The sequence below is a fragment of the Aotus nancymaae genome, unplaced genomic scaffold (genome assembly GCF_030222135.1).
Source record: "Aotus nancymaae isolate 86718 unplaced genomic scaffold, 86718_ANA_hifiasm-v0.15.2.pri h1tg000028l, whole genome shotgun sequence".
Lineage (NCBI taxonomy): Eukaryota > Metazoa > Chordata > Mammalia > Primates > Aotidae > Aotus > Aotus nancymaae.
The window spans coordinates 5013523-5035571 of record NW_026988441.1 but is presented as its reverse complement, the minus strand read 5'-3'; the positions used below and the strand labels follow the sequence as shown (position 1 = coordinate 5035571).

At 55.4% G+C, this 22049-nt stretch overlaps 1 protein-coding gene across 2 annotated transcripts in view; it reads left to right on the top strand.

The window, feature by feature from the left end:
- Positions 1-20469, top strand: part of MYBPC2 (myosin binding protein C2) — a 35751-nt gene extending 15282 nt beyond the window's left edge. For both annotated transcript variants that reach the window (XM_064381005.1, XM_064381004.1), the window contains exons 13-28: positions 449-614; positions 3402-3508; positions 3844-3873; positions 4417-4556; positions 6501-6660; positions 6746-6850; positions 7592-7780; positions 7966-8100; positions 11073-11240; positions 11403-11491; positions 11587-11782; positions 13195-13334; positions 15315-15474; positions 15650-15786; positions 18066-18252; positions 20332-20469. In XM_064381005.1, the coding sequence (XP_064237075.1) occupies positions 449-614; positions 3402-3508; positions 3844-3873; positions 4417-4556; positions 6501-6660; positions 6746-6850; positions 7592-7780; positions 7966-8100; positions 11073-11240; positions 11403-11491; positions 11587-11782; positions 13195-13334; positions 15315-15474; positions 15650-15786; positions 18066-18252; positions 20332-20342 (2120 nt within the window). In that variant the 3' untranslated portion in view covers positions 20343-20469. The remainder of the gene's footprint in view (positions 1-448; positions 615-3401; positions 3509-3843; positions 3874-4416; positions 4557-6500; positions 6661-6745; positions 6851-7591; positions 7781-7965; positions 8101-11072; positions 11241-11402; positions 11492-11586; positions 11783-13194; positions 13335-15314; positions 15475-15649; positions 15787-18065; positions 18253-20331) is intronic.
- Positions 20470-22049: the final 1580 nt, after the last annotated feature.

Genomic DNA, 22049 nt, shown 5'->3' with positions numbered 1-22049 from the left:
AACTGGGTCCATCATCTCTGTCCATTTCACTCCTACCATATCCACTTCCCTCACCTACACCAACCTCCTGTGGCCTCAACCCGACACCTGCTTGTTCCCAGAGGAACTCACAAAGTGCGTTCCCCCTCAGCCTCACAAAGTGCTGGGATTACAGGCGTGAGCCACTGTGCCCGGTCGCCTCGGGGTCTTTGCACGTACCAGTCCCTCTGCCTGGGAGGCTCTTCTTCATCGTCTGGGGCATTCCTCCCCGCCTCCCTCAGGCCTCCTCGCTCCCTCTTCACTGTCTCCCACTAGCACGTGAGCTTCCCGAGCCCAGCACGTTGTTTCCAGGTTGTCCGTGGCTGTATCCACAGCGCCTAGACCAGTGCCTGGCATGCAGCGGGTGCTCACAAGTGTCTGTGCACCCGCTGAAGTAGTGACGGCTCCCTGTCTTTCTCTCCCTGACCAGAGAAACAGCTGGAGGTCCTTCAGGACATCGCGGATCTGACAGTGAAGGCCTCAGAACAGGCGGTGTTCAAGTGTGAGGTGTCTGATGAGAAAGTGACGGGCAAGTGGTATAAGAACGGAATCGAGGTGCGGCCCAGCAAGAGGATCACCATCTCCCATACAGGCCGGTGAGAGTGGGCTGCAGAAGTGGCTGGGGGCAGGGTGAGTGGAGCAGCTAGCTTCAGCTGCATAACAAGCTGTCCCCCATTTTTTTTTTTTGAGACAGAGTTTCGCTCTCATTGACCAAGCTGGAGTGCAGTGGCGTGATCTCAGCTCACTGCAACCTCTGCCTCGCAGGTTCAAGCGGTTCTTCTGCCTCAGCCTCCCAAGTAGCTGGAATGTACCACCATGCCTGGCTAGTTTTTTGTATTTAGTAGAGATGGGGTTTCACCATGTTAGTCAGGCTGGTCTCGAACTCCTGACCTTAAGTGATCCACCTGCCTCAGCTTTCCAAAGTGCTAGGATTACAGGTATGAGCCACCGCACCCAGCCAAATTTTTAAATTTAGTTTAATTTCATTTTTTTTGGAGATGGAGTCTCACTCTGTTGCCCAGGCTAGAGTGCAGTGGTATAATCTAGGCTCACTGTAACCTCCACCTCTGAGGTTCAAGCGATTCTTCTGCCTTAGCCTCCTGACTAGCTGGGACTACAGATGTGCCACCATGCCCAGCTAATTTTTATATTTTTAGTTGAGATGGGGTTTCACTATATTGGCTAGGCTGGTCTCAAACTCCTGACCTCAGGTGATCCACCCACCTTGGCCTCCCAAAGTGCTGGGATAAGGCATGAGCCACGGTGCCTGTCCCGTCCGCAAACTTAGTGGTTTAAAAGGATGAGGGTTGGGCTCGGCGCAGTGACTCACACCTGTAATTTCAGCACTTCCGGAGGCCAAGGCAGGAGGATTTCTGGAGCACAGGAGTTCAAGACCAGCCTGGGCAACATAGTGAGATCCTCTTTCTAAATAAATAAATAAATAAATGAATAAATTAGGATTCATTTCATCTTGAGCCTGCAGGTTGGTTGGGGGCCGGCTGATCCAGGATGGCTTCCTTCTTGCCTCTGTGGTGGCAGAATCTGGACTCTGCTGACTTTGTGTGGGTGCTGTCAGGACCTCAGCTGGGACAGCTGGGCAGCCAGCACACTGCTCCCTATGGCACCTCCTCCTCCTCCAGCGGGCTCAGCCTAGCACGTTCATGAGGCAGAGGCAGAGGTCCTGAGAGAGCGTGGAAGCAGACAGGACCTCTGTGGCCCAAGCTGCAGATGAGCCCAATGCCACTTCCGCCATATTCTTGTTTTTCTTTTTCTTTTTGAGACGGAGTCTCACTCTGTTGCCTAGGCTGGAGTGCAATGGTGTGATCTTGGCTCACTGCAACCTCCACCTCCAGGGTTCAACCAATTCTCCTGCCTCAGCCTCCTGAGAAGCTGGGGTTACAGGCGCATGCCACCTCGCCTGGCTAATTTTTGTATTTTTAGTAGAGATGGGGTTTCACCGTGTTGGTCAGGCTGGTCTCAAACTCCTGACCTCGTGATCTGCCTGCCTTGGCCTCCCAAACTGCTGAGATTATAGGTGTGTGCCACCATGCCTGGCACTTCCGCCATTTTCTACTGGGCAAAGAAAATCAGAGGCCAGCTCTGAGTCAAGGGCTGGGAAACAGATTCCAGCACTTGATGGGGATGCTGCAAGGTTGCATTGCAAGGGTGTGGGAACGGGCAGGGGAAAGCTTCTGGCCATATTTGCACAGTCAACACGCCTCCAGTTCAGAAAATAAGAAGCTGGAATTCAACAGGTGGCACGTGGACACCTATAAGACACCTCGTTATCTACAGCATGCAGAGAGCCACCATGATGGCCAGAAAGCATTGTGCCGTCCAGGGCTTCCTGGCAGTAGCTCTTGGTGGGATGTAGGATTCCCACTGTGTACTGTGTAGGGAACTATGCTGGTTGGTGGTCTCAGTAATGATGATAACGGCTGGGTGCGGTGGCTCATGCCTGTAATCCTAGCACTTTGGGAGGCCGAGGTGGGTGGATCACTTGAGGTTAGGAGTTCGAGAGCAGCCTGGCTGGCCAACATGGTGAAACGCTGTCTCTACTAAAAATACAAAAATTATCTGGGTGTGGTGGAGCATGCCTATAGTCCCAGATACTCGGGAGGCTGGGGCGGGAGAATCGCTCGAACCCAGGAGGCAGAGGTTGCAGTGAGCCAAGATTGTGCCACTGCACTCTGGCCTAGGTGACAGAGTGAGACTCCATCTCAAAAATAAATAAATAAATAAATAAACAACGCCCTCACCAACACACACATAATGATAACACGTCCTGACACTTACAGGGCACCTACTATGTGCCAGGTACTTCTCTAGATGCCTTTCTTTTTTTGAGACAGGGTCTCAATCTACCACCCAGCCTGGAGTGCAGCGGTGCAGTCATGGCTCACTGCAGCCTTGTTCTGGACTGGAGCAACTCATCACCCAGCCTCCCCAGATGCTGAGATTACAGGCGTGAGCCACCATGTCCAGCCAAAGAACCGTATCCACCTGTTTATTTATTTATTATAGAGACAGGGTCTCCCCGTGTTGCCCTGGGTGATCTCCAACTCCTGGGCTCAAGCGATTCTCGATGCTCAGCCTCCCAAAGTGCTGGGATTACAGATGTGAGCCACTATACCCTTCTCCATGCTTTACAACAAACTTGATGTAGATTGGCATCATTACCCCTATTTTATAGATGAAGAAACAGAGACACAGAGAGGTTAAGTAACTTGCCCAAGGTCACACAGCTACCGATTTGAACCTAGGCCACAGCACTCCATGCAGGCATGTGAATTGCACTGAGGGAAGCCGATGCGGGGGTGCAGCCCCATGGTGGTTCCCAGGGCAGTCTGGCCCCAGCTCTACCCTGTTCCCCCACTCCTTAGGTTCCACAAGCTGGTGATCGATGACGTCCGCCCGGAGGATGAGGGAGACTACATGTTTGTGCCTGACGGCTATGCCCTGTCACTCTCGGCCAAGCTCAACTTCCTGGGTGAGGATGCCCTTCCTCCTTCCCTGGGGGCTGTACGACTCATCCTCCCAGACCCAGGGCCCTGGATGTCCCCTCCAGGATTAAGGTTCCCTGAGTGCGAATGAGGACGACAGCAAGTGTCTGTCCCGCTCATGGCTGGAGTCAGAAGATGGAGGGAGAGCGCTGCCTGCCGCCTGCCGCCTGGGAGGAGAGGTGGCTCCTGGGCCTGAACCTGTCCCCAGCACCCCAGTTCCCAGGGAGACTGCCAGACCCTCGTCTCTTCCTCTGGGCTGTGAAGGTGGGGCGAGGGGTCTGCTGGGTTTAGACCTAACCATCCAGTCTTCTTTGTCTTCCAGAAATCAAGGTGGAGTATGTTCCCAAGCAAGGTGAGCACCAGGGACTGCTCTGGGAGCCGGCCAGGGAGGAAGGGAGGGGCCGAGGGAGAGGGGGCAGGGTGAGGAAGGAGGGGCGGAGAGAGGGAGAAGGGGCTGGGTGAGAGAGGAGGGGAGGGGCTGAGGGAGGAGAGGCGGGGGGGCAGATAGATGGGGGTGGTCAGCAGAGACCAAGGCATTGTGGTCCTGAGGGAGGAGGGCTGGGGGTCTGGACTGTAGGATCTGAGGGAGGAGCGTTTGGGGGCCTGGACTATAGGGTCTGAGGGAGGAGGGGCTGGGGGCCTGGATCCCTGGGTCTGAGGGAGGAGGGGCTGGGGGCCTGGACTGTAAGGTCTGAGGGAGGAGGGGCTGAGGGCCTGGACTGTAGGGTCTGAGGGAGGAGGGATTGGGGGCCTGGATCCCTGGGTCTGAGGGAGGAGGGGCTGGGGACCTGGACTCCCAGGTCTCTGTCACTGTTGGAACCTAACTTCTCCGAGATCCTCTCGTCGGGACTGGCCACCCACCCCCGGGGTCCCTATATCTCTTCTGTGCCACCAGAGCCACCAAAAATCCACTTGGACTGCTCAGGGAAGACCTCAGATAATTCGATTGTGGTTGTGGCTGGAAACAAGCTGAGGCTGGACGTGGCCATCACAGGGGAGCCCCCTCCCGTTGCCACCTGGCTGAAGGGAGATGAGGTGGGTCGGGGCCTCCTCTCTGTCCTGACTTCCTTTCCCTTTAGGGAAGTTGCTTCTTTCCCTCTGAGCCTCAGTTTCATCTTCTATAAAATGAGGGTGATGACTGCTTCTTCACAGGGTTGTTTTGAAGATTGGAGATTATGTTTGTCCATCACAGATATGGGCCTAGCACATGGTGGACGCTCCATCCATTAATCCTTTCACCTTTCAGTTAATTAATCAGGGGATCGACCAGTTTAGCCTTCCAGCCATCCAGTAACTCATCCGCCCATCCACTGATGATTTTTCATCAACTAATTGGTTAATTCACCCAGCCATCCACTCATCCAGTAATTAATCCTTTTGTCCATTTATTCATCAACCAATCCAGTTATCCATTCATCCAGAAACATATCTACCCATTTATCTATATTTTTATTATATATTTTTTTATTTTTTAAATTATATATATGTATACACACACACACACACACACACACACATATATATATAGAGAGAGAGAGAGAGGAAGAGAGAAAGAGAGAGAGGGAGAGAGAGATGGAGCCTCACTCTGTTACCCAGGCTGGAGTGCAGTGGTGTGATCTCGGCTCACTGTGACCCCTGCCACCAGGGTTCAAGGAATGACTCCTCCCTCAGCCTCTCAAGTAGCTGGGATTACAGGTGTCTGCCACTGTGCCTGGCTAATTTTTGTAGTGTTAGTAGCAGTGGGATTTCACCATCTTGGCCAGGCTGGTCTTGAACTCCTGACCTCGTGTTCCACCCACCTGAACTTCCCAAAGTGCTAGGATTACAGGCGTGAGCCACTGCGCCCCGCTATCTGTCTATCTATCTATCATCTATCTATCTATCTATCTATCTAATTTTTTGAGAGGGGGTTGTGCTCTGTCACCCAGGCTGGAGTGCAGTGGCATGGTCTTGGCTCTGCAACCTCCGCCTCCCAGGCTCAAGCTATCCTCCCACCTCAGCCTCTGGAGTAGCTGGCATCACAGAAGTGCTCCAGCATGCCTGGCTAAGTTTTTGTATTTTTGTAGAGACAAAATTTCACCATGTTGCCCAAGCTGGTCTCCTGAGCTCAAGCGATCCTCCCACCTTGGCCTCCCAAAGTGCTGGGATTACAGGCGTGAGCCAACGTGCCCAGCCGTATCTACAGATTCCTATGTCCATCCGTCCAACAAATATTTTAACCTTGCATGTCCCAGGCCCTGGGACAGCTCAATTTTTCGTTTCTCCCTGTGCTTCAGTTTCCTCTTCTGTCAAATGGACAGACTTGGCTCGACATTCATCCACTCACTCACTCAGCAAGCATCCCCGAAAACTTCCTTTGCACCAGGTACTGAGGATGCAGCTCCTGCCCTCCAAGAGCCTTCATTTTATTTAAAATATATTTATTTATTTTAAAATTTGAGACAGGGTCTCACTATGTTGCCCACACTGGCCTTCAACTCCTGGGCTTGAGCAATCCTCCTGACTCAGCCTCCCAAAGTGCTGGGATTACGGGCGTGAGCCACCATGCCCTGCTCAGGAGTCTTTACTCTTGTGGAGAGGCAAACACCTGCCCAAGCAGCCATGGTCCAGGTTGCTCTGGCTGAGATGAAGGGAGGTTCTAGAAGCTATGAGAACCCAGGGGTTGGAGCCAGCACTTCCAGCTGAAGGCATCCAGGAAGGCTTCCTGGAAGAAGTGTCTTCTGAGTGTGTCCTGAAGGATGAATAAGAGCCTAGTGTTGCCTGTACAGGGACCAGCCTTGCAAAATCTCTGGGACAAGACAGTCTGGTGTTTTTAATGAAGGACGGCATTTGGAGGGTGAGGAGGGCAGCGGAGTGCGTGAGGACCCTGTGTGTTGATGGGGAACCATGAGAGGATTCTGAGCAGGGCAGTGGCAGAGGCAGGCCTGGGTTTGCTTGGGGACACGATGGGCTGCAAGGCCATCTGGTGGCTGTGTCCAGGTATTCACGTCCACTGAGGGCAGGGTCCGCATCGAGAAGCGAGTGGACTGCAGCAGCTTTGTGATTGAGAGCGCAGAGCGGGCGGATGAGGGCCGCTACACCATCAAGGTCACCAATCCCGTCGGCGAGGACGTGGCCTCCATATTCCTGCGGGTGGTGGGTGAGTAGAGAAAGCCAAGGTGGTCTGGCCGAGGGGTGGCTCCCTGAGGCCCTGGGGGGCCGCCTGACTCTCCTGCCCCCTGCAGATGTCCCAGACCCCCCGGAGGCCGTGCGCGTCACCTCGGTTGGAGAGGATTGGGCCATCCTTGTCTGGGAGCCACCCAAGTATGACGGGGGGCAGCCGGTCACCGGTGAGTGCCTCTGCTCTGTCCTCATGACCTCTGACCCCTCCTTCTGTCCTTCTGCCTTCTCTCTTTTTTTTTTTTGAGACAGAGTCTCATTCTATCACCCAGGCTGGAGTGTAGTAGCTCGATCCCGGCTCACTGCAACCTCTGCCTCCTGGGTACAAGCGATTCTCCTACCTCAGCCTCCCAAGTAACTGGGATTACAGGCGTCCGCCACTACGCCCGGCTAATTTTTGTATTTGTAGTAGAGATGGGGTTTCACCATGTTGGCCAGGCTGGTTTTGAACTCCTGACCTCAAATGATCTGCACATCTTAGCCTTCCAAAGTGCTGGGATTACAGGCATGAGCCACCGTGCCAGCCTCCGCCTTCTCCTTGACCTCCCAGAGCCCTTAGCATCCTCAGTGACTGACCTCTGATCCCTGATTTTTCATTTTGCCATCTCACAATCCCTTTGGTCTTCCGCCTTCCTTTACTCACCAGTGACCTGGGAATTCTCACTTTGACCAATAGCCTGGGTTTTCCTATGACTCCTGGCCCCCTGGTTCATGAGCTGTGACCCCTCTTGATTCCTGACTCCAGGACTGGTGGCCTCTGGATGCTCTGTGGACCCTGAGATCCACCTAAGATTCATGGCCTCAGGCCACCCTGGGTCATGCGATCCTCTGAATGTGACCCTCACTCCCCCAGCTGACCTGTGCCTCATGCCCTCCCGTCCCCTCTTCTTCTCTCTGCTTGGAGTCTCCAGGGTACCTCCTGGAACGGAAGAAGAAGGGCTCTCAGCGCTGGATGAAGCTGAACTTTGAGGTCTTCACGGAGACCACGTATGAGTCCACCAAGATGATTGAGGGCGTCCTCTACGAGATGCGTGTCTTCGCTGTCAATGCCATAGGCGTCTCCCAGCCCAGCATGAATACTAAGCCTTTTATGCCTATTGGTAATGTCCCCTGCACTCTGACCCATCAACCCCCGTCCACCTCTGACCCGTCTTCTGCCTGTCATCAATCTCTGACCTTACACCCTGGCCTTCTGACCAATCATTCTACCTCTGACCCCTGCCCCTTCCTGCTGACCCCTGACTCCTCATTCCCCATCATATCCTCTTTTTCTGAATGCTTCCAGCACCCACGAGTGAACCCCTGCACCTGGTGGTGGAGGATGTGACAGACACCACCACCACACTCAAGTGGAGGCCTCCGAACAGGATTGGGGCAGGTGGCATCGATGGGTACCTGGTGGAGTACTGTCTGGAAGGCTGTGAGTGACCCTGGCAGGCCTGGTGGGGGTGGTGTCCAGCATAGATCCCCCTGGGAGTATCCAGTCCGGGGACCTGAAAGCAGGACCGTGCATGAAGAGAGATGGGTGCAGCGGCCTGCTTGTGTTTTCTGTCTGTGCTGTCATGAGTCGCTGGGATGAGACCCCCGGTGACTGGTGTGTTTTCTCTCCTTTCTTTCTACATCCATCCTCCATATAGCAATGACTTTCTGTCCATTCCATCTATCCTTCCATCCACCCATTTATTTTTTACCTCTATGCCTTCTTTCTTCCCTCTATTCATTTATCCATCTAACCAATATTTCATTCATCCATCTTAATATCCACCCACCTATCCATCTGTCCATCCATCTGTCCATTCTTCTATTCATCCATCCATCCATCCATCCACCCACCCACCCACCCATCCATATTTCCATCCATCTGTCCATCTATCCATCCATCCATCCATCCATCCATCCATCCATCCATCCATATTCCCATCCATCTATCCATCCACCCATCCATCCATCTGTCCACCCATCTGTCCATTCATCCATCCATCCATCCATCCACCCACCCACCCACCCATCCATATTCCCATCCATCTGTCCATCCATCCATCCATCCATCCATCCATCCATCCATATTCCCATCCATCTATCCATCCACCCACCCATCCATCTGTCCACCCATCTGTCCATCCATCCATCCATCCATCCATCCATCCACCCACCCACCCACCCATCCATATTTCCATCCATCCATCAATCCATCCATCCACCCACCCACCCACCCATCCATATTTTGATCCATCTATCCCTCCATTTGTCCTTCTGTCCACCCATCCATCATCCATCCATCCATCCATTCATCCACCCACCCACCATCCATATTTCCATCCATCCACCAATCCATCCATCCCTCTATTCGTCCATCTGTCCATCTATCCATCCATCCTTATTTCCTTCCTTCCTTTCTCTCTCTTTTTAAATTTTTGAGACAGGGTATCACTCTATCATCCAGGCTGGAGTGCAACGGCACAATCATAGCTCACTGCAGCCTCGACCTCCTGGACTCAAGTGATCTTCTCATCTCAGCTTCTCAAGTAGCTGGGGCTATAGGCATGTGCCACCATGCCTGGCTAATTTTTTGATTTTTTGTAGAGACAGTGTCTCACAATGTTGCCCAGGCTGGTCTCAAACTCTTGGGCTCAAGCCATCTGTCCACCTTAGCTTCCCAAAGTGCTGGGATTACAAGTGCGAGCCACCATGCCCAGCCCCTTTTTCCCTTTTATTTCTCCCTTTTACCTTTTCTCTCTGTCCTCCCTTCCTTCCTTCTCTCCTGCCTGCCATTCACTTGTCTACCCAGTTATCCAGCCATCTATCCTTCTATCCATCTGAAAGTCATTTGAATTTTCCAACCATCCATTCAGTAACATTTTTTCATCCATATATCTGTCTCTTCACCACCATCTTTGCTTCCTTCATTTTTTCTACCTGTATGGCCATCTAACCATCTGTCCACCTAACTAGCCATTGTCTCTCTGCCTGTCCATCCATCTTCTGTACCTCCATACATCCACCCTTCATCCTCCACCGAACAGTCACTGAACACTGACTGTGTGCCTGGCCCAGCTCCATGGCTATGGAGATGTTTCAGACACAGCCATCTCTCTGGGAGGATGGACATGATCACCTCGACACAACATCCCAGGCCTTAAAGTCAGACAGATGTGGGTTCCAACCCTTCCCCTCCACCATCTGACTGTGTGTCCTTGGGCAAGTCTCTGAGCCTCAGAATCTTCATCTAACAATGGCGAAGACAGTTACCACCTTGACAGGGTACAGTGATGATGCACTCGAGAATGCATGGAAGGGAGGGATGGTTCAACCCTCATCAGCTTCCTCCCTCCTTCTCTCTTTTGTGCCCTTTACCTCATTCCTTCCCTGGCTGGCTACTCTCAACCTGACGTTTCAGAACCCAGCTTGTTAGAGTTCACTCTGTTGATAGCTGATCTGAGCCAACAGTCCTGAGTTGCCCAACCCATCGCCATAAACCCAAGACAGAAAAGCATGTAACAAAAAGCAGGCAATCTGAAGAGCTCTGGCTCTGCCCTCAGCCAGCCCTCCTGGACACCCCCTCTGACTATGCCTCAGACAGTGCCAGGATCTCTGCTCCTCTGTGCCAGCCTTGCAGGAGAGCAGAGCTTGAGAGTGTGCTGGAGTCAGACGGACATGGATTTAACATCCTAGTCCACCGAGACTAAGCTGTGTATCCAGGCAGGTCTTGAATTCCTGGGCTTGAGAGATCCTCCTGCCTTGGCCTCCCAAATTGCTGGGATTACAGGCATAAGCTATTGCACCTGGTGAAAGTTTTCTTTTTTCTTTTTTCTTTTTTGTTGAGATGGAGTCTCGCTCTGTCACCCAGGCTGGAGTTCAGTGGTGCGGTCTTGGCTCATTGCAACCTCTGCCTCCCAGGTTCAAGCAATTCTCCTGCCTCAGCCTCTTGAGTAGCTGGGATTACAGGTGCCTGCCATCATGCCTGGATAAATTTTGTGTTTTTGGTAAAGACCGGGTTTTGTCACGTTGGCCAGGCTGGTCTTGAACTCGTGGACTCAAGTGATCTGCCCACCTCAGCCTCCCAAAGTGCTGGGATTACAGGCCTGACACCATGCCCGGCTGAAAGTTCTTTAACCTCTGTGGCCCTCATCCTGACATGTTAGGGACGTTTTCTCATCCCTAACATGGGGATAGCATAGGGTTGAGGTAAGAATTAATGCGAATAGAGGTGCCACCCTCAGAACCTGGCCACGATGAATGCTTAACTAACCAGCCGCCTTCGCCGCTGCCGCTGCTGTTGGGAACTTACCCAGTGCTGGCTCGCTGCGTGGGGCTCAAGTCCCCGGGAGAAACGGGAGCGGAGGGTGGGAGGAGAGTGTGAGATCTGCCAGCCAGCGGGGCGTCTCTCTGCAGCCGAGGAGTGGGTCCCCGCCAACACTGAGCCGGTGGAGCGCTGTGGCTTCACCGTCAAGAATCTCCCGACCGGAGCCAGAATCCTCTTCCGAGTCGTCGGAGTCAACATCGCGGGGCGCAGCGAGCCGGCCACCCTGGTCCAGCCGGTCACCATTAGGGAGATTGCGGGTGCGTGGCCCCTGACCCTGCGCCCCGAAAGACCCAGCTGGCGTCGTTCCGGCGGCCCTTTCCGTGTAATCGGCAACACCGCCCCAGACAGCCTCATCGCTGTTGGCCCCCGAACATGCCCCGGCCCCCCGTTGAGTCCCCTCCCTGTGTTTGCGCCCTCAGAGCCACCCAAGATCCGGCTCCCCCGCCACCTCCGCCAGACCTACGTCCGCAAAGTGGGAGAGCACCTCAACCTTGTGGTTCCCTTCCAGGTCAGGGGAGCGGGGCCGGGGCGGGGGTCGGCTCCTGCGCAAGCCCCCCGTTCGCGGGTGGAGCCCCGCTGACCCGCCCCGCCCTCTCCCTGCAGGGAAAGCCCCGGCCCCAGGTGGTGTGGACCAAGGGAGGGGCCCCGCTGGACACCTCCCGCGTGCACGTGCGGACCAGTGACTTCGACACCGTGTTCTTCGTGCGCCAGGCGGCCCGCTCCGACTCTGGGGAGTACGAGCTGAGCGTGCAGATCGAGAACATGAAGGACACTGCCACCATCCGCATCCGCGTTGTGGGTACGCGCGCTGGGCAGGGCCTATGGGGGCCAGGAGGGGCAGGGATGGGGAGCGATGGGGGAAGAGGTGAGAAGAGGGGTGGGAGGAGGTGGGGAGATGAGGAGGGGGAGAGGAGGCGGGGAGATGAGGGGTGGGAGAGGAGGGGGGAGATGAGGGGCGGGAGAGGAGGGGGGAGATGAGGGGTGGGAGGAGGTGAGAGATGAGGGGCAGGAGAGGAGGGGGAGAAGAGGGGCGGGAGAGGAGGCGGGGAGATGAGGGGTGGGAGAGGAGGGGGGAGATCAGGAGGTGAGAGATAAGGGGTGGGAGAGGAGGTGGGGAGATGAAGGGTGGGAGAGGAGGGGGGAGATCAGGAGGTGAGAGATGAGGGGTGGGAGAGGAGGCGGGGAGATGAGGGGTGGGAGAGGAGGCGGGGAGATGAGGGGTGGGAGAGGTGGTGGGGAGATGAGGGGTGGGAGAGGAGGGGGGAGATGAGGGGTGGGAGAGGAGGTGGGGAGATGAGGGGTGGGAGAGGAGGTGAGAGATGAGGGGTGGGAGATGTGGGTGGGAGAGGAGGGGTGGGAGAGGAGGTGGGGAGATGAGGGGTGGGAGAGGAGGTGAGAGATGAGGGGTGGGAGAGGAGGTGGGGAGATGAGGGGTAGGAGAGGAGGTGAGCGATGAGGGGTGGGAGAGGAGGTGGGGAGATGAGGAGGGAGGAGATGAGGGGTGGTGGGGGAGATGAGGGGTGGGAGAGGAGGCGGGGAGATGAGGGGTGGGAGAGGAGGGGGGAGATGAGGGGTGGGAGAGGAGGGGGGAGATGAGGGGTGGGAGAGGAGGGGGGAGATGAGGGGTGGGAGAGGAGGTGGGGAGATGAGGGGAGGAGAGGAGGTGAGCGATGAGGAGGGGGGAGAGGAGGGGTGGGAAAAGAGGCAGGGAGATGAGGGGTGGGAGAGGAGGCGGGGAGATGAGGGGTGGGAGAGGAGGGGGGAGATGAGGGGTGGGAGAGGAGGTGAGAGATGAGGAGGGGGGAGATGAGGGGTGGGAAAAGAGGCAGGGAGATGAGGGGTGGGAGAGGAGGCGGGGAGATGAGGGGTGGGAGAGGAGGCGGGGAGATGAGGGGTGGGAGAGGAGGCGGGGAGATGAGGAGGGGAAGACGAAGTAAGAAGCAAGGCAAGTACCGGGCTCAGAGTAGAAGAGAGATGAAGATGGGGAAGCCTCTGAGAGAGAGATTGGGTAGAGAGAGGAAGTGGGGAGACACGGGGGTGAAAAGGGATGAGGATGGCCCAGGACGGGAGGACATGAAATGAGACAGGCATGGGGGAGGCCGTAAGGTGGGAATGGGGCATAAGAGAGGTTAGAATCAGGAGAGGAGGTGGCGTTGTGGAGAGGGAAGAGGAGGGGCTGAGGACTGACTTGTCACACTTTCCCCCTTCCAGAAAAGGCGGGGCCCCCCATAAATGTGATGGTGAAGGAGGTGTGGGGCACGAACGCACTGGTGGAGTGGCAGGCCCCCAAAGATGATGGGAACAGTGAGATCATGGGGTATTTGGTCCAGAAAGCAGACAAGAAGACCATGGTGAGAGAGCAGAGGGTGTGACGGGGAAGAGGGGGGAGGTGGTCAGAGCAGATGCAGATGTCCCCATGTCACAGCTGGAAGGGCAGGGAGGGGTGCAGGGACTGGAGGACAGGCCGGGCTGGGAGGGAAGCCTTTTAGCTGAGACTTGGTGCATGATGGGTTTTCATTTTCTTTTTTCACTGAGGTAAACGTCACATAATGGAATTAGCCATTCGCCACTCTAAAGAGAACAATTCTGCAGCACTTCGGACATTTGCAGGGTTGTGGGGCCACTGCCTCTACGCCGTCCACTTTCATCCCCCAGAGAAGCCCTGTACCCATGAGCGCCACCCCCTGGCATCCCCCAGCCCCTGCCCCAGCCCCTGGCAGCCACCAATTTGCTTTCTGGCTCCATGGATTTACCTGCTCCCAACATTTCCTACACACAGAACCCTAACTATGTGACCTTTGCGTCTGGCTTTGTTAGCTCAGCACAAGTTCATCCATGCTGCAGCGTGCAGGGTGTGTCTGTGTGGCAATCCTGTTTCTAGAATTCTTTTTTTTTTTTTTTTGAGACAGGGTCTTACTCTGTCACCCAGACTGGAGTGCAGTGGCTCAATCTTGGCTCACTGCAACTTCTGCCTCTGAGGTCAGGTGATCCCCACACCCCAGCCTCCCAAGTAGCTGGAAATACAGGCACATACAACCATGCCCTGCTAATGTTTATAGAGACAGGGTCTCAGTATGTTGTCCAGGCTAGTCTCGAACTCCTGGGCTCAAGTCATCCTCCCACCTCAGCCTCCCAAAGTGTTGGGATTCCAGGTGTGAGCCACTGCACCTGGCCTTAATTTTTTTTCTTTCTTTCTTATTTTTTGCGAAGAAGTCTTGGTGTGTCATCAGACTGGAGTGCAATGGCCTGATCTTGGCTCACTGTCACCTCCTGGGCTCAATCTATTTTCCTGCCTCAGCCTCCCGAGTAGCTGGGACTACAGGCACGCACCACCATGCCCAGCTAATTTTTTTGTATTTTTAGTAGAGATGCAGAGTTTCACCATGTTGGCTAACATGGTCTTGATCTGTTGACCTTGTGATCCACCTGCCTCAACTTCCCAAAGTGTTGGGATTACAAGCGTGAGCCACTGCACCGGGCCTTAATTTTTTTTTATTTTTGAGACAGGGTCTTGCTCTTCACCCAGGCTGGCATGCAGTGGCATGATCATGGCTCATTGCAGCTTCAAACTCCCAGGCTCAAGCAATCCTCCTCCCTCAGCCTCCAGAGTAGCTGGGACTACAGGTGCTGGCCGCCAGGCCTGGCTAATTTTTTGATTTTTTGAAGAGACAGGGTCTCGCTACGTTCCCCATGCTGGTCTCGAACTCCTGGGCTCAAGTGAGCCTCCCACCTCGGCCTCCCAAAGAGCTGGGATTACAGGCGTGAGCCACGGTGCCTGACCCAGTCTTAGGGTGGAATGATGCTTCTTTGTCTGGGCGGACTGTTTGATTTGTCCATCCTAGTGCTGATGGGCGCTGGTTTGGTTCCACCTGTTGGCCACTGTGAGTAGTGCACCATGAGTGACAAGTTTTTTTTTGTTTTTTGTTTTGACATGGAGTTTTGCTCTTGTTGCCCAGGCTGGAGTGCAATGGAGTTACCTTGGCTCACCGCAACCTCTGCCTCCTGGGTTCAAGCAATTCTCCTTCCTCAGCCTCACGAGTAGTAGCTGGGATAACAGGCATGCACCACCACGCCTGGCTAATTTTGTATTTTTAGTAGAGACAGGGTTTCTCCATGTTGGTCAGGCTGGTCTTGAACTCCCAATCTCAGGTCATCCACCCACCTCGGCCTCTCAAAGTGCTGGGATTACAGGCATGAGCCACCACGCCCGGCGTGACAAGTTTTATAAACACTGGATGTGCTTTTCTCATGCCTGGCCCTTCTTGCATCTGTGTCTTGTGTGTGACCCTGTGGCCCCGACCCGCCTGGTCCCCCCCTTTCTCCCACACTAGGAGTGGTTCAACGTCTATGAACGCAACCGGCACACTAGCTGCACCGTACCCGACCTCATTGTGGGCAACGAATACTATTTCCGAGTTTACACTGAGAACGTCTGTGGGCTCAGTGACACACCTGGTGTCTCCAAGAACACGGCTCACATCCTCAAGACAGGTACAGCCAGCCTGCTCCACGGCCCAGACCCACCCCCACCACCCTCCCGCCCTCCCCTCCCCACTGGGGTTGATGGCACCTGGTCATGGGGGAGAGGGGAGTGCGGCTTGTTCCTTGGCTGGGGTCAGGGGACCATCTGGATGGGTGGCCTGATGGGTGCATCTTCTCTCCCCAGGAATCACCTTCAAACCGTTCGAGTATAAGGAGCATGACTTCCGGATGCCTCCCAAGTTCCTGACGCCGCTCATAGACCGGGTGATCGTGGCTGGGTACTCGGCGGCTCTCAACTGCGCTGTCAGAGGCCACCCAAAGGTGCCAGGGCAGGGACCCGGATCTGCATGTGTGTTCCTTGTGGGGAATCTTGCATACAGAGAAGCCCCTACTCCCCATCACAGCGTTCTTCTTCCTCAGGTTCTCTGTCTCAAGGGATTTAGTCACTTCAAAAAAACCTCTTTTTTTTTTTCTGAGACAGAGTCTCACTCCGTCGCCCAGGCTGGAGTGCACTGGCACCATCTTGGCTCACTGCAACCTCCATCTCCTGGGTTTCAAGCGATTCTCCTGCCTCAGCCTCCTAGGTAGCTAGGATTACAGGCATGCGCCACCAAGCCTGGCTAATTTTTGTATTTTTAGTAGATACAGGGTTTCGCTGACCTCACATGATCCACCTGCCTCAGCCTCCCAAAGTGCTGGAATTACAGGCGTGAGGCACTGCTCCCCGCCCCCTTTCCCAACTGCCAGGTAACCGCTTGTCTTGGCAGCTTGAGGAGAGGACCATTAGTCTCTCTTGCTCTGTCCAAGGATAAATGCCAGTCCCGTGGAAAAAGAAACCTTGGGGGCCGGGCGCGGTGGCTCACGCCTGTAATCCCAGCACTTTGGGAGGCCAAGGCAGGTGGATCACGAGGTCAAGATATCGAGATCATCCTGGTCAACATGGTGAAACCCCGTCTCTACTAATACAAAAAATTAGCTGGGCATGGTGGCGCGTGCCTGTAATCCCAGCTACTCAGGAGGCTGAGGCAGGAGAATTGCCTGAACCCAGGAGGCGGAGGTTGCAGTGAGCCGAGATCACGCCATTGCACTCCAGCCTGGGTATCAAGAGCGAAACTCCGTCTCAAAAAAAAAAAAAAAAAAAAGAAACCTTGGGGACAGGGGCAGCCTAACGCCACGCCTCCCCAGGGGCTTCCTATACAGCTGTTTCCTGACTGCTGCAACCTTGAGCTCATTTAGACCTGGGGTTGGCGAACCATCACCCATGGGTCAAATCCACCCATCACTGGTTTCTCTCAATAAAGTTTTATTGGAACATGGGCCATGCACATTTGTTTATGTTTTGTTTATAGTGCTGCAGACAAAACATAAATAAATGTACATGGCTTGTGTTCCGGGTCCAGAGACGACAGGGCCCAAAAAGCCCAAAATATTTACCATCTGGCCCTTTATAGGAACAGTTTGCCGGCTTCTGGTCTGGGCTGTAGATTCTTCGCTTCAGCCTCCTTAAGGCGTACCATGGATTCGTTAGTTCACCATCGCCATCTCTGTATACTTCATTCACGAAGTCCATTCATTCACGTCATTAATTCCGCTCATTTATCCACTTACCGATCCATCCATTTCCTCAGTTCATTCATTCACTCCATTTGCTTATACAGCACTCATTCATTTATGCACTCCATTTATTCTTTCAGCAAACATTTTCAGAGGCTTTCAATGACCTGAGTGATTTGAACAAGAAACTTCCTGTATGTTGGGGGAGACTGACATTCACCCAGAGTCACACATATAATAAAATTATAAAGGGTTGGGTCAGGCACGGTGGCTTATGCCTGTAATCCCAGCACTTTGGGAGGCCAAGGCGGGTGGATCACAAGGTCAGGAGTTCAAGACCAGCCTGGCCAACATGATGAAAGCCCGTCTCTACTAAGAATGCAAAAATTAGCTGGACATGGTGGTGCAAGCCTGTAATCCCAGCTACTCGGGAGGCTGACACAGGAGAATTGCTTGAACCAGGACCTGGGAGGTGGAGGTTGCAGTGAGCCGAGATTGCACCACTGCACTCCAGCCTGGGCTACAGAGCAAGACTCCACCTAAAACAAAATGTATAAAGGGAGGCAGAATATAAACACAGGTATTCTTGTTCCAGTCTAGGGGCCACCATAGGACATGTGAACTGAGACCTAAAGGATTGGTTAAAAAAAAAAAGGAGGGAAGGAAGAGCAGTATGGAAGAGGGAACGGCCAGCTTCAGGGCCCTGAGATCTGCGTCTGCGTAGTCTGTTTGAAGGACAGAGGCCACCCATTTGGCTGGAGCAGAGGAGTAATGGGGGTCAAAGACTGTGGGGCCCTGGGGGCTGCTACAAGCAGTGAGCTCTTTGTCCAGAGAGCAATGGGAAGACCCCACCGTTACCCTGTGAAGTAGGGATTATCAACCTGCTTTTACAGAAAAGGAGACTGAGGGTCAGGAGAAGTCACTAGTCCAAGGACTCCGGCAAGAGGGTGGCAGAGCCCAGAGCCCAGACCTGCTTCCCGAGCCCCACTGTGGCATTGCCCAGGGGCCGTCTCTAAGTTGGCCTCCTCTCCCTTGACTCTCAACAGCCGAAAGTGGTCTGGATGAAGAATAAGATGGAAATCCGCGAAGATCCCAAGTTCCTGATGACCAACTACCAGGGGGTCCTGACGCTGAACATCCGCCGACCCTCGCCCTTCGACGCTGGAACTTACAGCTGCCGGGCCGTCAACGAGCTTGGCGAGGCACTGGCTGAGTGCAAGCTGGAGGTCCGAGGTGAGGGCGTGGGCGTCCCCGACACGGGCTGACCCTTGCTCGGGCCCTGTGCCAGCCTGGCCCGAGGCCCCCGGCTACGCACCACTGAGCTCTGGAGACGAGTGAGATCCGCCCTCTAGGGGAGGACTGGGGAGCTACTGTCCTGAAGGCAGCGCAGGGCGTCGTAGAAGCCCCTGACCCAGCCTGGGCAGGAGGAGTCAGATTTTCCGAGGAGTTGAAGGACAAAGGAGGAGTCTGGGCCGGGCGCGGTGGCTCACGCCTGTAATACCAGCACTTTGGGAGGCTGAGGTGGGTGGATCACAAGGTCAGGAGTTCAAGACTAGCCTGGCCAAGATGGTGAAACCCCGTTTCTACTACAAATACAAAAAAATTAGCTGGGCGTGGTAGCACACACCTGTAATCCCAGCTACTCAGGAGACTGAGGTAGAGAATTGCTTGAATCTGGGAGGCGAAGGTTGCAGTGAGCCAAGATCGCACCACTGCACCCCAGCCTGGGTGACAAAGCGAGACTCCATCTCAATAAATAAATAAATAAAATAAAAACTAAAAAAGGAGAGGGAAGCTGAGTGAGAAGGGCTTAGCAAACGTCCCCAAGGCCTCCAGTTTGCCTGGGCCCGGTAGGCAGATGGGCTGACAGAGTTAGAGCAAACATGGATAACACGGATGACTGGGGCCGTGGGAGCCCCCAGAGGCGCCTCCCCTCCATGGCCTGTCCCCAAGCTCCGACCCACTAGCCCCTGCCTCTCCCTGCCCTGTCCCCTGGTCTCGGTCCCACAGCTCCGGCCCCAGCTCAAGCCACATTCTCTTCCTCCCGGATTCCATTTCCAGCCGCCTCCCTGTCTCCAGTCTCTCCCTCCTGCTGGCTACCCTGACCCTAGACTGGCCCCAGGGGTCTCTCTCTATCCAGACCTGCTCCCCCCCGCCCCAGCCCTGCTCCCAGCCCACTGGGGGCTCCCCCCAACCCCAGCACCCCTCCGCCCCAGCACCCTCCGCCCCAGCACCCCCCTCCGCCCCAGCACCCCCCTCCGCCCCAGCACCCCCCCGCCCCAGCACCCCTCCACCTGGTGCTCTTGGTGCTGTATCTGCCCCAGCACCCACCCGCCCAGTTCTTCCCACATGACGTCCCAGCCACACCAGGCTGTTGGCAGCTACACTGGCCAGGCTTTCCCGTCACAGGGACTTTGCACATGCTCTTCCCTCTTCCTGGAACACGTTTCCCCCGCTCCTTCACCCTGCACTCCGGCCCATCAGACACCTGCCAGTCCAGTCTCAGCGAGGAGGCCACTAGCTGTCCCTCAGAGCAGGATGACATCAATGTGGACTTCTAGAGTCCCTCCCAGATGCTGACTTCTGACCACTCAGACTTCCCTGGCTCTGAGGATGGCCCAGCAGACAGAGCGGCTGGGGACCCTTGACAAAGGCTCAGAGAGGACAGCTTCTAGCCAAGCACGGTGGCTCACACCTGTAATCCCGGCACATTGGGAGGCCAAGGCAGGAGGTTTGCTTGAGCCCAGGAGTTTGAGACTAGCCTGGGCAACATGGCGAGACCCTGTCTCTACTGAAAATACCAAAAAAATTAGCTGGGCGTGGTGGCGTGTGCCTGTCATCCCAGCTGCCTGGTGGGGAGGGGCTGAGGCAGGAGGGTCACTTAAACTGGGAGGCTGAGGCTGCTCTGAACTGAGATGTTGCCACTGCACTCCGACCTGGGGCAACAGAGTGAGACTCGGTCTCAAAAACAAAACAAAACCACCCAGATCACTGCCTTTCCAAGCCAACCCAACGTCTGATATTCTGCTGTCTCCCTGATCAATGGTTGAACAAGCTCAGAAAAATCCCGGCCTTGGGATTCCAGCATGCAGCCAGCAGCTCAGAACGTCCCCATCTGGGGTCCAGAATAGTAGTAATCAGGGGCACTGTGACGATGGGTGGTCCAGCCACAGTGGCCGGGGATGGGGCGGGATGGTGACCGTCATCCTGGAAGTCACGTGGACGCAGCAGCCGAAGGGCCTGGGGTGGGCCTGGGGCTTCAGGAGGAGGCGCGCCCGGCCCTGCCTCACCCGCTTTCTTGTTTTCCTGCAGTGCCGCAGTGAGACCTGTCCCCGTCCCCTACCTGCCAAGACAGCCCGTGGCGGAGTCCTGACCCCAATCCCCAGCCTCCCGGGACTATGTTCTTTGTGGAGCTTTCACTAAGAACAAAACAGTGTTGGTGACCCAGGAGTGTCTGTCCTTGTCTCTGTAGCTCCGTCTTCCTCCTGCGGGGGGTTGGTCACCCTGGGTTTGGCGATGGGAGCAGCCGAGGTGACACAGGCCACGGTGAGGTGGCCTCTTGGAAGAGCTACTTTAGTGAGGCAGCCATGTTGTCACAGCAACCACAGAGCGTGAAAGGTGAACCCAAGCTGGGCGTGGTGGCTGGAGCCTGTAATCCCAGCATTTTGGGAGGCCGAGGCGGGTGGATCACAAGGTCAGGAGTTCGCGACCAACCTGGCCAATATGGTGAAACCCCATCTCTACTAAAAAATAAAAAAAATGAGTCCGGCACGGTGACAGGCACCTGTAGTCCCAGCTACTCAGGAGGCTGAGGCAGGAGAATTGCTGGAACCCGGGAGGCAGAGGTTGCAGTGAGCCGAGGTGGCGTCACTGCACTCCAACCTGGGGACAGAGCGAGACTCCGTCTCAAAAAAAGAGAAAGGTGAACCCAAGCCCACGTGGAGGCCGGCCCCAGAGACACTGCTGGGAGGGAGGGAGGGCACAGGCTGGGTGGCAGTGACGGTGGCAGAGAGTCAAAGACGCACACAGGCCTCACCCAGAAGGCCGCTCCATTGAGGTGGCTGTGGTGGCATGGTGGCCTTAGGTGGGGACCCAAAGAGGGAGGCCACCGAGCCGAACAAACTCCCGTAAGGTCACCGCGCTGACCTGGAGATGGTGGAATCTCTCATGGCCTGCTTGTTGGTTCTTAAGGAGCTGATCTTTATTAACTTTAATATCTCATCTGCCTGGTCCTGAGGCAAGGTCCTTTGATCTCTGGCCCTTTGGTGACCTTGAAGGATGTTGGAAGACTGAGAGGCCCCAGAGTTCAGAGGTCTGGGGCTCCAGTCTGGCTTCTGAGGCTTGGAGCTGCGGGGAGAGAGTTCATGTCAGAGGCCTTGGCCTGCAGTTAGGGAGTGGGGGGTGGGGAGGGACTCTGCACTGACTGGAATGGCAGGGGGAGCCAGACGTCTCAAGAGGGACACAGATTCCAGCGCCCCCAGCTTCTAAAACAGGCATCACCCCCTGCCCTACCTTGACCTCCAAGGCCCTACAGAGAACTGGACATTGGGCCTGGCTGACCCCACTCCTTCAGGACTCACTGTGGTATGTCACAGGCAGAGGTGTGGTGGCTGTGTGTGTTCTCAAGTAGGACACGACAGCCCCCTTGATTAGGACCGCCAAGGCCCTGTAGAGCCTGCTGGCTTCTACCCACAGACCCCATAACCCTGGGTCACCTCCACCTCCAGACCCAAAAGTCCAGGCCCCCACCCCTCCTCCCTCAGACCCAGGAGTCCAGGCTCAGCCCCTCCTCCCTCAGACCCAGGAGTCCAGACCCCCAGCCCCTCCTCCCTCAGACCCAGGAGTCCAGACCCCCAGCCCCTCCTCCCTCAGACCCAGGAGTCCAGACCCCCAGCCTCTTCCCTCAGACCCAGGAGTCCAGGCCCCAGCCCCTCCTCCCTCAGACCCAGTCCAGGCCCAGCCCCTCCTCCCTCAGACCCAGAAGTCCAGACCCCCAGCCCCTCCTCCCTCAGACCCAGGAATCCAGGCCC